The sequence below is a fragment of the Brassica napus genome, chromosome A1 (genome assembly GCF_020379485.1).
Source record: "Brassica napus cultivar Da-Ae chromosome A1, Da-Ae, whole genome shotgun sequence".
Classification (NCBI taxonomy): Eukaryota; Viridiplantae; Streptophyta; class Magnoliopsida; order Brassicales; family Brassicaceae; genus Brassica; species Brassica napus.
In genome coordinates, this window is record NC_063434.1 from 26,112,776 (window position 1) to 26,129,044 (window position 16,269).

General features: G+C 34.5%; 4 protein-coding genes across 5 annotated transcripts; 2 read left to right on the top strand and 2 right to left on the bottom strand.

The window, feature by feature from the left end:
• Window positions 1–1,423: 1,423 nt before the first annotated feature.
• Window positions 1,424–3,123, bottom strand: LOC106349632 (RNA-binding protein cabeza). The gene is made up of 4 exons (XM_013789623.3): window positions 2,877–3,123; window positions 2,058–2,506; window positions 1,768–1,904; window positions 1,424–1,646 (listed from the first exon to the last, which is right to left on the bottom strand). The coding sequence occupies exons 2-3, from the start codon at window positions 2,465–2,467 to the stop codon at window positions 1,814–1,816; spliced, it is 501 nt and encodes a 166-aa protein (XP_013645077.1). The 5' UTR covers window positions 2,468–2,506; window positions 2,877–3,123; the 3' UTR covers window positions 1,424–1,646; window positions 1,768–1,813.
• Window positions 3,124–6,397: 3,274 nt separating this feature from the next.
• LOC106349612 (late embryogenesis abundant protein 76-like) lies at window positions 6,398–7,417 on the top strand. Its single transcript, XM_013789602.3, has 2 exons — window positions 6,398–6,518; window positions 6,608–7,417. The coding sequence occupies exons 1-2, from the start codon at window positions 6,465–6,467 to the stop codon at window positions 7,232–7,234; spliced, it is 681 nt and encodes a 226-aa protein (XP_013645056.1). The 5' UTR covers window positions 6,398–6,464; the 3' UTR covers window positions 7,235–7,417.
• Window positions 7,418–8,673: 1,256 nt separating this feature from the next.
• LOC106349603 (monothiol glutaredoxin-S15, mitochondrial-like) lies at window positions 8,674–10,065 on the top strand. The gene is made up of 6 exons (XM_013789594.3): window positions 8,674–8,885; window positions 9,106–9,252; window positions 9,347–9,446; window positions 9,530–9,596; window positions 9,669–9,747; window positions 9,830–10,065. The coding sequence occupies exons 1-6, from the start codon at window positions 8,832–8,834 to the stop codon at window positions 9,884–9,886; spliced, it is 504 nt and encodes a 167-aa protein (XP_013645048.1). The 5' UTR covers window positions 8,674–8,831; the 3' UTR covers window positions 9,887–10,065.
• LOC106349594 (acyl-protein thioesterase 2-like) lies at window positions 10,014–12,371 on the bottom strand. 2 transcript variants are annotated; one of them, XM_022687951.2, is made up of 9 exons: window positions 12,186–12,371; window positions 11,538–11,649; window positions 11,304–11,340; window positions 11,137–11,206; window positions 10,946–11,050; window positions 10,701–10,851; window positions 10,537–10,619; window positions 10,365–10,458; window positions 10,014–10,285 (listed from the first exon to the last, which is right to left on the bottom strand). In XM_022687951.2, exons 1-9 carry the CDS (start codon window positions 12,328–12,330, stop codon window positions 10,201–10,203), a joined length of 882 nt encoding a protein of 293 aa, XP_022543672.2. In that variant the 5' UTR covers window positions 12,331–12,371; the 3' UTR covers window positions 10,014–10,200. The 2 variants fall into 2 exon arrangements, with proteins under 2 accessions (XP_022543672.2, XP_013645041.2); XM_013789587.3 differs by lacking the exon at window positions 12,186–12,371 and adding an exon at window positions 11,785–12,165.
• Between the last annotated feature and the right edge of the window lie 3,898 nt (window positions 12,372–16,269).

The following is a 16,269-nucleotide window of genomic DNA, read 5'->3' on the forward strand; positions in this document are numbered from 1 at the left end:
CAATAAAAACAAAACCAAAATCTAAAAACTTTAGGCATCAACCGCCACATTCCACCATCAACATTCATGTAACAGATAATTATTTTAGAAGTTCAATAATATCTTAAAGTATTTTGGATACATATTAAGAATTAAGATCATATTTGGTAGAAGTTTTTTTGTGATTTTAAATGTTTCGGGTTCTATCGGATATCCATTTAGGTCCGGGTTCGGTTCGGATAATACCCATAACCCAAAATACCAAAAAACAGGATCCATTCGGTATTTATGTCGGATTCGGATCGGTTCGGATTCATTTTTATCGGATCCGATTCGGTTCGGATTTTCGGGTTCGGTTTATTTGCCCAGCCCTAATCTTATATATAGCTAATGATCCTTTCGAAATCCAATATGGTAGACTTTGTAACATATCAGAAACAAAGGATCTCCCACATCATAGTTACAATGGATTATAGGTAATATATAAGATAGATTGATCAATCCAGTTATCACCAATAATTAGATCTACATCGATCTAGTCCAAAGTTATCCATCGATCCTTATTCGATCTAGTCCAAAATTGATCCATCGATCCTTACTCAAACATTTCAAAAATTGACGTGTTCAAACCATCATTTCGAAGAAGCATATTAGGTTGGGAGTTCATTTAGCTTAGCAAAATATATAAATGTGGAGATAATATCTCTTACACATCTTTGAGTCTCTCTTATTTGAAAACTATCTCCATATCTCTCGTCACTATTTTTACTTTTATATTTTTCTATTTTATACTGGTAAAAACTTGGTATAAAACTCAGATGCCCTAATTAAGTTTTCTCTTTTCTTAACATTTAGCTTTTATGGACTACAAGTCTACAATCATGTAAACATATCCAAAAACATGGTAAAGAACAAAACGGAACATCTTTTGTTGAAAGGTGGATATACCTGAATGTCGTTTCCTCTTTTCTTAACATTTAGACTAAAGAAGAACAAAATGAACATAAAACAGAATCAACAATAGAAACAGAACACTATAAAATAATATGAAGACAAATCGATATCTCAGATTCTAGCTTCATTCCACACTTGATTGTGAAGCTGTGCCCACCTTTCAGAGGCCACTGATTTTCAAAACTAGAGAAAAGCAACATGTCCAGAAATTCATAATATTTACACAATACGCACTTGGATGCATATGCATGCAAGAATCTCTCACTAGATTGATATTTTTTTTTTTACTTTTTCTTTGGGTCGAATACTCACTAGGTTGATGATAACTTGTAATCATAATATCTATAATGAACGCTAAAACTCAAGGGATTGATATATGACAGAGTGATGGAACTATAGCCGGCCCTATGCTATAGTCTATCAGAATTGAAAAGGCTGGACACACAATAAAACAAAAAAAAAGTAGCAACTCATGTATAAAGCGATGAAATTGAGAAGAGAATCTTCTTTTAAGAAAGACATGCAGCGTACAATGATTAGAATAATAAAACTCTTAAAAGAAACTGAAAAGGAAAATTACGAAAATGAAATATTATAAATGCAAAAGCACGACAGCTAAAGTTACAATATTGGCTCTCATAACATCTAACAAAATTATCATCTTTAATTCAATCTTGCTCCTCTTTCTCCTTTTCCATTGATTGAAACGGTGCCTGAAAAAATATCAAATTTGAAAAGAAAGAAAAAAACACATTTAAATAAACCTTAGTTTCCGGTCCTGGTCTTACTTATCAAACAATATAGTATATACAATAAAGAAAATTGAATTATTACCCAAGAGATTGGAAACAAGGCTACTTCAAAGGCATTATTGTGTAACTTAGAAAGAGGTTCTCATGCTGAAGTCCCTTGGTGCATTGCATCTGAAGCACTCCATTCTGCTTGCAAAGTTATGCTCATTGCAACCAAGCCTGTATTTCCAATAATTTAAATATCTATCAGTTGCTGACAAAAAAAATATCTATAGGTTAAACTTTAACCTGAATAATTTGCATGTAAAACGATGTATTATATTCATATATTATATTTACCGGTACATTATCTAAAATGTTTTGATTTGGTACCTGGTGCAAATCCAATCACCGGATTTCCAGCTGGAGCGGCCACCGTTGCCGGAGACTCTAGACCGCATAACGTCAGCGTCAAACATGACCGGACCGCCTACGCCTACGCCACCGCCGCCGCCCCCACCGAGGGATTCGTCCTTGAAAGTGCCGCATTTGAAGCAGGTGGAGCGGCTGGCAAAGTTATGTGTCCCGCAGTTTCCAACTGTGCAGTACCAGTCACCTGGACGAACGTCGGAGCCCGTGGTGAATCCAAAAGCAGACATACCTCTGCCGCCGAAATCACCAAACTCTAAGCCACCGACTCCACCTGCACCCAAACGGGAGTCACCGCATCGCTGGCAAGAATCACGGCGCTGGAAGTTGAGGTGGGTGCATGATCTACAGTTCCAGTCTCCGGGTCTGCTCATCTTCGATAGGTTATTGTATGCGTGCGCTTACGTTTATTTCTGTTACATGCACATAAAAACATTACTACAAAAAAAAAGAGAGGTGCAACTAAATCTGAATATTCTTATTAGATAATTCCATATTCGAAAGAAAACAAAAAGATGCAAAGTACCATGCAACTAATGAAAATGAATTTCTTGTGTACTGAACTCTTTTTTTCTTTAAAAGTTGGGACAAAGAAATCAATTGTGTGGTTAAAGACTATATTTAGGTAGAAATTAATAGTGGATATGTATTGTATGTGTTATCTTATTATATTCATTACATATAACGCGTATTATTTGCCAACTAGTTCTGGACTTAGCTATATATTTCTGAGATCAATATATAATTTAATCAAATAGTTACGAAATAATAAAGAAGACTGACCTTGATGAACTTGGAAGCTATCTTATTATGTGTTTATTGAAAGAAAACAAGACACGAGGCTTTGAGAGGGGATGTGAAGTGGATGTTCTTAAATAGAACACAGAAGAACAACTGGTGTCTCGTTTAAGAATTTTTTTTTTTAACTAAATAATAATAACTTTTTCGTTTTCCTCACCTCAATTGTAAACTTTAGCAAAAGAAGAGAAACAAGAAAAAAAAGAGAATATATAAATTAATTAAATGAGAAATTTCGGCTGATATTCTGAAGCCCTGAAATTTTAAAAGATGGAAATTTTTTGCTTTGGCCATGGCTTTGAATGTTTTGTATATGCGAGATATTTAAATTGATGCATGCTCATAGAGGCTATAGCTATGCCCTATGTTTATGGTTGTTTTCGTTTATTCAAGACTAAAAACTCAACAAATAGATTTTTTTCACTTGATATGTTTTCCCCCCCTTTTAGTCTCTTCTCATTTTTATCGTCTCTTATTCGCTTCATTTCCACATGATAGTTATATTTTAATTAGAATATTGACATAATTAATCATAAAATAAATATGCTTTGGTGAGAATCTTGGGTCAAAGCATGCATAATGCAATTTTAAGTAATTAAGAGTGACAAGAAGCCACCAAACAGCTTAAGGAGCCCACACCCAACTAAAAGAAAGAGATCTTGTTAACCTCTTGCTCTACACAAAAGTTCTTTGACTGGTACCTTTTTGGACCCTCTATCTCTAATGCAATTGATAACTATGTTTTATAATTTTATGATTATATGCTTCAACACCAAGGAAGCTCATCATTTAGTTACCTATGAACAATACTGATTAATTTAAGTAGCTAGCTAGGCGACGTTCCTTTCCTATCATAATTTTGGTTTCCTTAAATAAACTGTAATTAGTAAGATCTACAATTTAAAATCATATATACATATCAAAATATGCCAAAAGAAAGAATAAACAAGAAACTTTTTAAACACATGTACATATGTATTTTTCATGTTTTTGACATGGTATAGAATAACGAGATTGAACTTTTATCTGTCACGAAAATTCTTTGTTCTTAAGAATCTTAACATACTTTGGTAGATAACGAAATAAACAGATAAATAAATTGTCGAATACCGTTTTTGTGTGGTATCCCGAGCTTTGATTTTTAAAAGATTGAATGTAGCGGAACATGGTTTGATTTTACAACAGAATGACCCATGGCACCTTGTATATATTCATTTTACATCTTTTTGTACATGTAAAGTACTATTATGAAGTACCCTATGCTTGTGATAGGTTAAGTTGCTATATACGTATAAATAACATTATAACCCAGATGTGTCAAATTCACATCTAAATATACAAAAACATATACATTTCTTGAAATGTAGTCATATAGATCGTGTGAGATATCAACTTCTAAGGTCTCGGTTAGAAACAAAATGCTAAATGAAATGAAATGAAATCAGCTAAAGGTGTACACATATAAAGAGATGCTATTGAATAGAGAATCGATTCGGTATCTTGTACGTGGTATAAGCTTTTTGTTGATATAGAAAAGGTGGCTTAATCTCTCAATTACATTGTGGTAAGTCTCTTTCATTTATACTTTAGGAGGCAACTGAACCAAGACACGAATAAAAATCTCTGTTACTTTTGAATTTTGAATATTCACTATCTTTGTGCTTCTTTACTTTTGATAGCATTTTATAATACAAGTTCTCTTTGCTTAGCGGCAACGTAACAATATCTGTGAATTTCCTAAAACAGAATGATCAATGTAATAATGGATTTTGATAAGATGCACTCATGTACATTACATGCTCTTTCTTTGTTTTACTTCAAATATGTATAAGTGTCTAAAGGAATATAACTGAAACTTATAAGTACTTCGAATTATATGTTAATCAAGGAGAAGAGACCTAAAACAAGTTGTCTTAACAAATTCTTAGCAATTGTAATATATGTTTTTTTCACCTTATAGTTTACGGATATAATATTGAAGCAGTATTTCGCATCATTTGCGATGGATAATAATTAAATAACAAATATATTAATGTATAATTTCGTTTATTTTTGTTCGACCACCCTTTGTTCTAGCTCATTGATTAAATTTGTAATATTTGGGTCATGTTATAGATTAGATTTTTGTCCTAAAAAGATCAAAATATCAAACTGTGGACAAGAGTGGATTGGATAGAAACGAGAAAACCAAACAAATATAATAATGTAAAATTACAATATAATTATGGGTCAAAAACATAAAAAGAGGGGAAAAGAAAAGATAAAGGGAAAATCAAAAGGGATGAAGCAAAATAGAGAGTTTCAATAAAGATAAATTTGGGTGATGGTGATGGAATAATCCTTCGATGTTTTCGTTTTGACCGTCTTTTCCTTTATTTCTCACTTTAATTTCCCTTTATATCTCTCGCTGTTTATTCCCATATTTATTTTTAACATTAACTAAAACAAAGGAAATTTGACAATCTTCCAAATACAAATTAATTTGTTCTGTAATAATTAGCCAGGTAAAAAGAGGGGAAGCTGCTAATTAATATCTGGAGTCCATTCTCTTGGAGAAGAGTAAAGTAGGTAACAAAAAAAAGGAACTGAGCTGATTCGATTCTCTTTGGGACTCCCATCCATGCATCACCTCTCACCCTCTTTCATTTTAACTTTTGATTTTCTAATTTACACATTAACAATTATTTTTAAAATATAAGAGTAATCAATGATAAAACATTTATTATATGCTCTCGGACGTCCAAATATATTTTTAAAGAACTTAGAAAAGTTTCATTCAATATGATTTTGAAAACAGAAAAATGTATTACATTTTACAAACTATATGGCTAACATATGTGAATTAACTTACAGAATGTAAGTGGGATGCCTCACTATGGTCGTTTATGGACAATATACCCTTGAGACATATTATTTATTTGTTTCATGGTCACGTTTCAATTCGATCATGTTTTGCATGACTATTATTAGTACTCGTCACAGTAAAAGCTGAAGATATCGTATAGAACAGTAGAACCCCAAAAGAAATCGTATAGATCAAACTGTTACTTTCTGTAAAAAAAAATCCGTTAAAAAAATGATTTTGCATTTCAGAATCACTAAAAAGAAATCTTAAATCTAATTTAGATAAACGGTAAATTGTGTGGTTTATAAGAATATCAGCAATGATAAAAAGTGAAAACAATACGAATTTCTCAATTGTTGTGTATTTTATTGATTTAATATATATATATATATATAATTTTTTTTTTTTTTTGAACTATTAAACCATCGATTATGAGACAAATATTGTAATTTGAGTTTCGCACAAATAAAAGAGTACTCCTCTTAGTTTTTCTCTTATATATTTTATTATTTTCATCTACTTATAGATTATGCAAATGATTCTCAATGATAATGCTATAAAATGGTTGTAGATAAAGATAAATAAGGAGAAGAATCTGAGTATATAAAATAGGAAAAATATATAAACTTACTGCCTATTGGTAAACATTTTGAGAAATATGGGATCATATTTTGTCGAAAAAGCTTTAATTGTCGTTTCATATTTTACACATTTGAAGGAAAAGAAAAATGGCGTCTAACCAACAAAGCTACAAAGCTGGTGAAACCAGAGGCAAAACTCAGGTAAGAAGAGTATCTATGTGTACATATCTACATACGTAAATCTCATTCTGTTTACAAGTTATAAAGATGATTTGGTTGTGTGATAACAGGAGAAGACAGGACAAACTATGGGAGCAATGAGGGACAAGGCTGAGGAAGGCAAGAACAAGACTTCCCAGACGGCCCAAACGGCCCAACAAAAGGCACATGAGACAACCCAGGCAGCTAAAGACAAGACTTCTCAAGCTGCCCAAACGACCCAACAAAAGTCTCAAGAGACGGCCCAGGCAGCGAAAGACAAGACATCTCAAGCTGCCCAAACTACCCAGCAAAAGGCTCATGAAACTACCCAATCAGCAAAAGAGAAGACATCTCAAACTGCCCAGACGGCTCAAGAAAAAGCCCGTGAGACGAAGGACAAGACCGGGAGCTACCTGTCGGAGACAGGTGAAGCCGTGAAGCAAAAGGCTCAAGACGCAGCTCAGTACACAAAGGAGACGGCGCAAAACGCGGCTCAGTACACGAAAGAGACGGCTGAAGCCGGTAGAGACAAGACCGGTGGGTTCTTGAGCCAGACAGGTGAGCATGTGAAGCAGATGGCTATGGGTGCAGCTGATGCGGTGAAGCACACTTTTGGAATGGCTACGGAGGAAGAAGACAGGGAACATTATCCAGGAACAACGACTGGTACTACTCGGAGCACTGATCAGACTCGTCATACTTATGAGAGGAAGTGAGAATAACAAGAACAATGAACGTGTACCTCTTTTCTTTTGTTTCAATAATGTCATGCGTCTTTGTTTTGTAATTTCTGTTGTGTCCTTGTGTTTGTGATTCCGTTTTGTTTCTTTCGTTGTGACGGTGATCCTGGAGACTTCTAATTTCCAGCCAATAAGTTTATATTCCATCCTGTTACAACTTTTGTGTCGTCCAATTTGTATTTTTTGCTATAATAAATAGTTACTAGACCATCACCCGCGTTTCGGAAGCGCGGAATATTTTATTCAAAATTTTATGAACAATGTTATAAATATTTTTTTAATTTATAAAAAATTTATCTATTTAATAATTAGCATTTAAATCAATACTTTAAAATCTAATTTACACTCTCGAACCGGTAAACCCGTTAATCTGATGTATAATCCAATTTAGATTGGTTAAAGGATAATAGGTTAAGAAGTTTGACTTATAATGGTTAAAGGATAATAGGTTAAGAAGTTTGACTTGAATCCATTTTGAATATATCATATAGTATGGCTATATATATAATTAATTGGTTACAGAGTAATATACTGCATGGTGATTATCTTATAGACTTATTGGATGGTGGTTATGAAATCTCAAAATTAAACATTATTACACGTTGTTGTTTATGAAATCGATTGGGCAAGATATTTTTTTTTGAATATAAAGCATATAGGCTAACTGATAAATAAATGCATATAAGGTATTAAGTTAGCAAAATAGAATAAGGAAATAATTTAATAATATTAATTGTTAACTAATAGAATCAGAAAATATATCATATCTAATAGTATGTCCAACTTAAAATCCACCTAGAAAAAGTCACAATGTTTCTGTTTTAATAAGATAGATTAATTCCATAGGATCTCAAGCATTATCATTGTAATCAATGTTGATGCTCAAAACAAATATGTTCTATACTTCTACTAATCTAAGTAAATCAGTAATTTTGTAGTTTTGTGCCCACGCATCATCGCTGGTAAGCAAGATCTTGAAATGTACTATATTATCATGTTCGTTCGATTTTTTTTTTTGAGAAATCGGTAATTTCGTTTCGATCTATATATACACTTTAGATTGACGATCTAGCATTAAAAACAGTAGGACTATATCCTTAATATTTTTCGAAAATCATCCAAACTAGTTGTAATCTCCCTAAATAGACTAATACATTATCATCATCAAATATTTTTAACCTTTGATAATATAATAGTTTTCCAACAGATTAATTATTAGTTCATATTTTTTGTTTATAAATTAGAGAACCAAAGAATTATATTTTCTTTTTTTTTTGTCATCCCAAAGAAAAAATCATTTGCCTACAATTCGATATTGAATTACCTAAACCGGAGAAAACCGAACCAGTAAAAACAAGAAAATCCAAAAAGGACGAAAAAACCGTGACCACTCCAAAACGACACCGTATAACACCTTAGGGTTATGAGCTATGACACGAAGTGAGTCCGTTCCGGTTCGGTCGTCACTAGAAGCGTTGGTCGTAAAGATCTTCCAGAGACGGTGTATCAATTTTCGTTTCTTCCTCCACGAAAAACATCTCTCGTCTGCTGACTAAATCTGATTGATTTAGAGATGGCGGCTGCTTTGTCGAGCAGGTTTCTCAACACCGTTCGTTGTAACAGATTGGTTAGTCTGATGATGTGTCTCAATCAGTTTTCTCTTTTCTCAATTTTAAAAAATGGTTTCTTATTAAAAAAAGATTACTACTTTGATGTTCTTTTTTTTGTTTTGATCTTGAATCTGGAGCTTCTCATAAACAAGATTAGGACTTTGATGTTCTTTTTGTTTTGACTCTTTTGATCTTGAATCGAGTTAGCTGAGTTTACTTATGGTTTTGTGTTTGCAGGCATCTGTGTCATCAGTCTATCAAAATGGGATGATGAGGTACTCATCTTCAGTTCCCAGCGATTCAGACACACATGATGACTTCAAGCCTACACAGAAAGTCCCTCCTGGTGGTTCCACTGACTCTCTAAAGGATCTCGTTGAGAATGTAACCTTAAGAGTTTATTTTATTTTTATTTTGAGTTCTGCATCTGGTTGGAGTTGTTTGGTGATGATGGTGTTTTGCTTTGGATTGTTAATAGGATGTGAAGGAGAATCCTGTTATGCTCTACATGAAAGGAGTCCCTGAAGCTCCTCAGTGTGGGTTTAGCTCACTAGCCGTGAGAGTTCTCCAACAGTATAGTAAGTTATTTCGATGTACTTTTGTATATTTGAAGTCATCCCTTTGTTTGATGCTCTGAATCTAATGTGTTTCTGGTGTTCAGATGTTCCTATAGGTGCTAGAAACATTCTTGAAGATCCAGAGTTGAAAAACGCTGTGAAATCATTCAGGTGAGGAGGTTATGTTTCAGAGAAAGAGCTTTTGTATAGTCTTGAATCTGATTAATGACTTCTTCTGTGCAGCCATTGGCCTACATTTCCACAGATCTTCATCAAGGGAGAGTTTATTGGAGGCTCAGACATCATCCTCAACATGCACAAGGTTACTTTCACCAACACTATTACCCTTTCTTTCATCTTATTTTATTTCCATTATGATCTCAAGTCCTTTTATTCAATTCCAGGAAGGTGAACTGGAGGAGAAGCTTAAAGACGTCTCTGCAAACCATAAGTCTCAGTAAGCTTCTTGAGATTTTTCTCCAAGTCTGAAGTTATATGTCACTGCTGAATATGTTTTTTTTTCTTGTTTCTTAACATGAGAATGCCTTTTGATGTACGGTAATAATAAAAGTCTCAACAAACTTGTTATGAGCAAAACTTGATATATTATATTATCAAAGAGCTTTTATTTCATTATTCATAATCAAGAATCGAAAGAGCAGAAAAAGCAAAAATTAAATCACAAAACAGTCGACGTATACCCCAAGAAACCACCCACTATATATAATATATTACACACCATGTATGAAAATAGCTATAGATGCATTTTGAAGCCTTAGCGTGAGCCCTCAAGTCCAAGCCTTGAGGCGAGCCAGTGAACGACCTCATTCATTTCTTTCGGAACTGTATAGTGACCAAGCCTACACAATTGACAACAAACCTCACAGTCTCAGACCAAACACAGTAAAAGCAAACTAAACAGATTATAACATTTATTACCCTTCATATTGTTTGAACATAACTTGTCGGAATCCAGCCATGGCAAGTGCCTGCGCAGATGTTTCTCCAAATCTGTAAGGAACTACATCATCCGCTGCAACACAAAAGAAAAAAAAAACTATCAAGAAACAATGAACTCAACTTTATATTACAAAATGATGTGTACACATACAAGTTCCATGTGCAAGTATAACTGGTATCGATGCAGCACGCCTTGCAGCTTCATTTGAACTTTCTATCTTGCTCCTTAAGCTCCTGCATTGTTATGTTGAAGGTTCTAATATTAAGTCTCTATATATGTTAAATAGTGGACATGAAGGTGTTGAAAAACTATACCTCCAACCAGGAAGCCAACCACTGAGTCCTACAGTAGCGCGTAGGTTTATAGTATAAGGAAGTCCGTTTCCATAACGTCCAAGAGCGTAGCATGTTGTGGAGTAGAGTGCTATTGCTGCACCCATGCTGAAACCACCTATCCCAACTTTGACTGAAACAAACCACAAAGAGCATTTTTTTCAAGTTAAGCTTGAGATTGTGATGGTGATGGATAGTAGTATATTATAACTATTTGGTTGGCTTACCATCTGTTGGTTCGGTTGATAAGAGGTTAGCAATATGTGCAGCTGAAGCATCTAAGCCTTCAATATCATCGTGAAGATCCTCAGAGATTTCTCCCACGTCAAACCCTGAGAAGCAATGAGTTTGGTTGTTATCGTTTAGTTATCTCTCTCAGAGAAAGTGTTAGAAAAGCCTAGAAGTTGAATGATCTTACATGCAGTGCAAGGAAAGCCTCCCAGAAGCGAAACAGGACGTGAGGGAGCAGTTGGACAAATCCATTTTATCTGTACATTAGCATATATGTTTATCAGAAATTTTTTAATGAGAGTTCAGTAATACAGAAAATTACTTCCGAGTGTGTTTGTGTTCATGGATCCTTACGTTTGGAAGAGGCAGGCTCTCTAAGAGTTGAGACGAGCTGCAGAGAGAATGGAGACTAAGTGAGAAGTTGTTCAATAAGACAGTGGAACATGTGAACTTTTGTTTGATATATTTTATAACTCATTTGGGCATTACTTTTGTAAGCATGGTGAGATTATTTCTCTTTATGACTTGACTTAAGAAATAGGCATTGATCATCATAAGTACAAGGCATGTGAAAGAGCATTATAGTACCTTGAGCCATTGTCTCCAAGACCGTGCAACCAAACAATAGTAGCTTGGTGCTTTCCTTTAGGCCTCACAACATAAGTCCTTCCAAACTCATATCCCCTTGTACTTCTACTACCTACAAAGATTTTGCCAGAAACATATTCAAGCAGAGTAATCACAAAACAGAGTTATTACAAGCACACACTTCATAACTAAACACAACACACATTAAAAGATGACATAAGACAGAAAAAAAGAAGTAGAAACAAACCAGAACCCATGCTTTGACGAGAGTAGCTCATTCTTGTTAAATGGACACTACAATTTTAGAGACTTTGTTGTGATTTTTGGTAGTGTTTTCAAATGTCACAAAACACACAATGATTGAAAATATAAGAGAAGGTATGGGAGGGGAAGTGTGTATTTATAGAAAAAAATTGAGGTGATGTTGAGAGGAGAGGGAATAAAAAGAAAAGAGATGTGAATCTGAATCATTCATTATGGGATGTTAAATGTGTACAACAGCTACACAAAAAACTACTGCTAAGAGAAGGCTAGAGAAAGCATCCATGGAAATAGAATAAGGAAAACACAATTTCTTTTTAGTTTTCTTTATATTAATATAACAAAAGAAATAAATCTTTTGGGAACATAAGGAATCAAAATCAAAACCTTGAGCAGAGCTAGCGGCAAAAATACTCAGAGGAGAGAGATGGAGGGAATCAATGCCTTGTGGCAGTGGAAGAAAATAAACTCTTCCGCGTAAAAGAATATTAATTCTATATAAATATAACACAAAGTATATTACTAGAAACATGAGGGCATAATCCAAAACCGAAAAAGAAAGAAGGAAATGAAAAATCAAAATCTCCTTGTTCAATCATTTGTTTAATGGATTAACATATAAAAGTGAGAAGATTGATGGATACCCATTAATCAGGATTTTTGTAGGGCTCTTGGATTTGTGAAATCTGAAACCACTGAGTGTAATGATGATGCGTAGAAACATCAGTGACCAACCTGGATTGCATGTGGGGGAAGCAATAAAACCAACAAAAGCCTTTGATCTTTTCTCATCTCCTTCAACGCTTCTTTCATTACTCTTTTGTTTGACCCTGTTGCGTTAATTATCATGTCCACTTATTTTACGGTTTTACCTAGACATTTTTACTACATAGATACAAAACTTGTATTACCAATATTATTGTTCTTTAATGCGTCTGATAACACTCAAATTTTGATGGATCTTCTAACGTTGTGTTGCTTTTTATTAGTTTGTCATCGTGTCATTATCTAAATCCAAATCGTAAAAAAATGTATATGAAAAAACTAACATGAAATTTTTTTCAATAAAATTTAGTGTACTTGGTTGACTTTATAATTATTTGATGAATACATACATCTGTTACTTTACTTGTTGGTTGCTAGTTGGCAAAAAAAGAACCTTAACTAAAGTACACTTTGTTTTTTTTTAATATGTGAATACTAAATAGTGATCATTGTAAAACATGTGTTCTATTCATTAATGTTTCTTTTTTTTTGTTCTTAACGAGTTTTTTTCATTAACATTTTTTTTTTTTGGTATAAATGTTAAATTTTATACCATTTTAAATTTTAGACAGAGATTACAAAGATAACTAGTAGCGGAGAAAGAAAAACAACTAAACAACACCAAAATACAAAAGAAAAACACACTGAAATGCAGAAATACCACAACTAATACAAATCCTGAATAACAGAACAACGCACATTGTCTAGGATCGCCATGAACCAACAGCAGGAGTCTCATTGTTGTGGTTGCTAAGTTGCCGCGAGTTTACAGAGAATTGGCCAGCCCTCATAACCACTCCGCTCCTACAGCTTCGTAACGAACACGCCTTTGATAACCTGCTAAATTAGCACACACAACTACCATATCCTACGACGGCTCAAACAGATGCATTCGGATTGAACGTCCCGGCCCGGTCGAAACCGGAGGTCCGGATAAAGGTGAAGTTGTATGCCTCTGCCCCACCGATCTAGCCAAAACCTTTGCCGCACAGTTAGCTAATCTGTGCTACCGCATGAAACATTCACTCATCTGTTGAGTACCACCGCAAAAAAACAGAGCTGCTGCTCACACTAAACGCAGATTGACTGTTACGCTTCTTCTTGATGTGAACAAGTCTAGCACATCTACAAGTCACTGCTCTTATTCGGAAGGGGCGTGAAAGGTTGAGTTTGCCACACCATCGGACTTGCCCAAAGAAGAAGAAGCTTCATACCCGTGATTAATGCCACTGCGCAGAGCACTTCCTCACGAACAGAGAAGCAAGTGTGACGCCACTAGCTACCTGCACGCGCCTAGATAGCCACACACACCACTGCAACACTGCAGATCTCCTCTTTGTACACAGTCAGCATAGAGTAATAAGAGACAGTAAAACCCAAACGCCCGCTCTCAAACCAATGCTTCATAGTCCAGATCCGGAACGGAGGTTGAACGAAGGAACAAAACGCCACTTCCCCAGCCAAGCTCCAACATCCGGCTGACCAACGATAGTCTCCGCACCAACACACCCCGAGAATCCACTAAACCGCTCAAGCTACACCAGAGAACTAACCAGACTGGCCAACGCAGGGACAACTTATAGATACAGTCCTCACGTACCTCGTTACCCCCTGCTCGAGGCCAGATCTGAGAAAAAAACTCCAGATCTGAGTCGGAAAGAGAAGATCTCCCGCAGCCGAGCCAAACGCCTTCGACCCCTACCTCTGCCTCGCCGAATCACCACCAAACTAACTACAAAGAACTCCTAACACGAACAGCGGCGTAAGGAGAAAGTCAGTAGCAGGGATGCGAGCATATCAACAGAGAGAGAGAAAGAAGATGAGAAGCGAAGAATAAAGGAAAAACACATGGGAGGCCGGCGGCGGATCCGCCGACCACCGTCTGCAATCAGAGTTCGAAGGTTTAGTTTTGGGAGAAAAAAAGAGAGAGAGGAAAAGTCGGGCCCATTCACCCGAGGATACTTTTCTTTTAGCTTCTCAGCAAAGCTTCTTCATTAACATTCATCGTTCTCGTTGATTTGAATTAATATGAATGGTGCCATCAATGTCAATAATACAAGGCATTACATGACAATAATACAAACCATTACACAATTTTTTAACTATTCTATTACTCAATCTTTGGTTGTATAAAAAACCAGACTGAAACAGAACAATCAATGTAATACAAGTTCCTATAAAAATATCTTGTTATCTTAGCTAATGAATTAGATGATATATTCTCAGAACAAAGAATAAAGATTATTAAAAACTCTAAATGAGGAATAAAAACTATCGAAAACTCTATGAATTTGTTCTTCAACTTCATCAGCTCCTTCAGCTCAGTAGAAAAGTTAGGTCATGTTCCAAAGTTTTGAATCATCGAGACTAAATTCTTATACTAGGTGCTAAAAAATTGACAAATTGATAGATGTAACATGCATTCCATTCAATTGTCCATGGTAAAGCCTCGAATTCTGAGTGTAATGGTGAGATTCGTCGCCTTGGGTTCCTTAGACAATTACATTTTCTTAGTTTAGTTTATTTAGTACGTTTGGTCCACTTAAAAATTATTCAGATCCTCGTATTTCTTGACATTAAAAGAGTGCTTAGTTTTCTAATCAATGGAAGGACTTATGAGTAGAAATTCTATTAAAAGTTATATTTTACACACGTGTAGCTCTATTTTGAGTGAGGTTAACTAGTATTTATATACGCTATATTAATAAAAGAAAAGGAGCTTTAGTGGGAGTGACCTACATGATGACAAAATAAGAATGGGTCTGACCGTCTGAGGCTTAGCAATGCAACTTGCATGATTCAAAATCCATTCAGGCCGGTTCAACATTTTTAGGGGCTCTAGGGCAAAAAAAAAATTTTACCCTCTAAAATTTATATTCATATAATATTTAAAATATATATAAAATTTAATGTAATATTTTGTATATATTTGTAATGAAAATAAAACTATATACATATCAAATAATTCTGGGCCCTTTTTATTTTGATTTATTATATTTATAATTTTTTATATATAAAAATATAAATTTATAAAAAAATTGGAGCCCTTAATTATTATTATACGGGGGGACACAGATTTGGGCCCGGGGCGGTCGCACCGCTTGTCCCCTCCACTAAGCCGGCCCTGAATCCATTCACTTAAAACTTTAAATTTTCATGTAATATACCAAAAAAAAAATACCCAAAAGGCCAGAACCATTTGTATATTTTTGAAGCCAATGTAAGGGAATCATGCTTAATGGTGATCTAATTTTATGTATAATCTCGTTACAATTTTATGTATTTAAATGAAAGTACCCATTAACAATTTAACACGTACGTTGTATTGAAAAGTAGATAACAAAACGAAAAAAAATAATGTTGAAACATAAAAAAAATGTATACGTATATGATCAAAACAATGAACATAGTTGCATGGATATTGAATACGTAATGCAAATTGTTTTAGCACAATCAATATGCCCTAATCAACTCCTTAATAAGTGGTTTATTTTATGCCACAGACCCGCACTGCGCATAATAAATTGATAATTGCCTTTTGTCTCTATTTCTACCACAAAGATCTCTACAGATTTGATGGAATGATTACTATTTATCTTTCGTGAAGGAATATATCACCACTTAATTAATTATTTGATTAAAAAAACAAATAGTAATAGAAACTGAGTACTTTAGGACCGGTTATCTTATATGGCATTGAATTTGT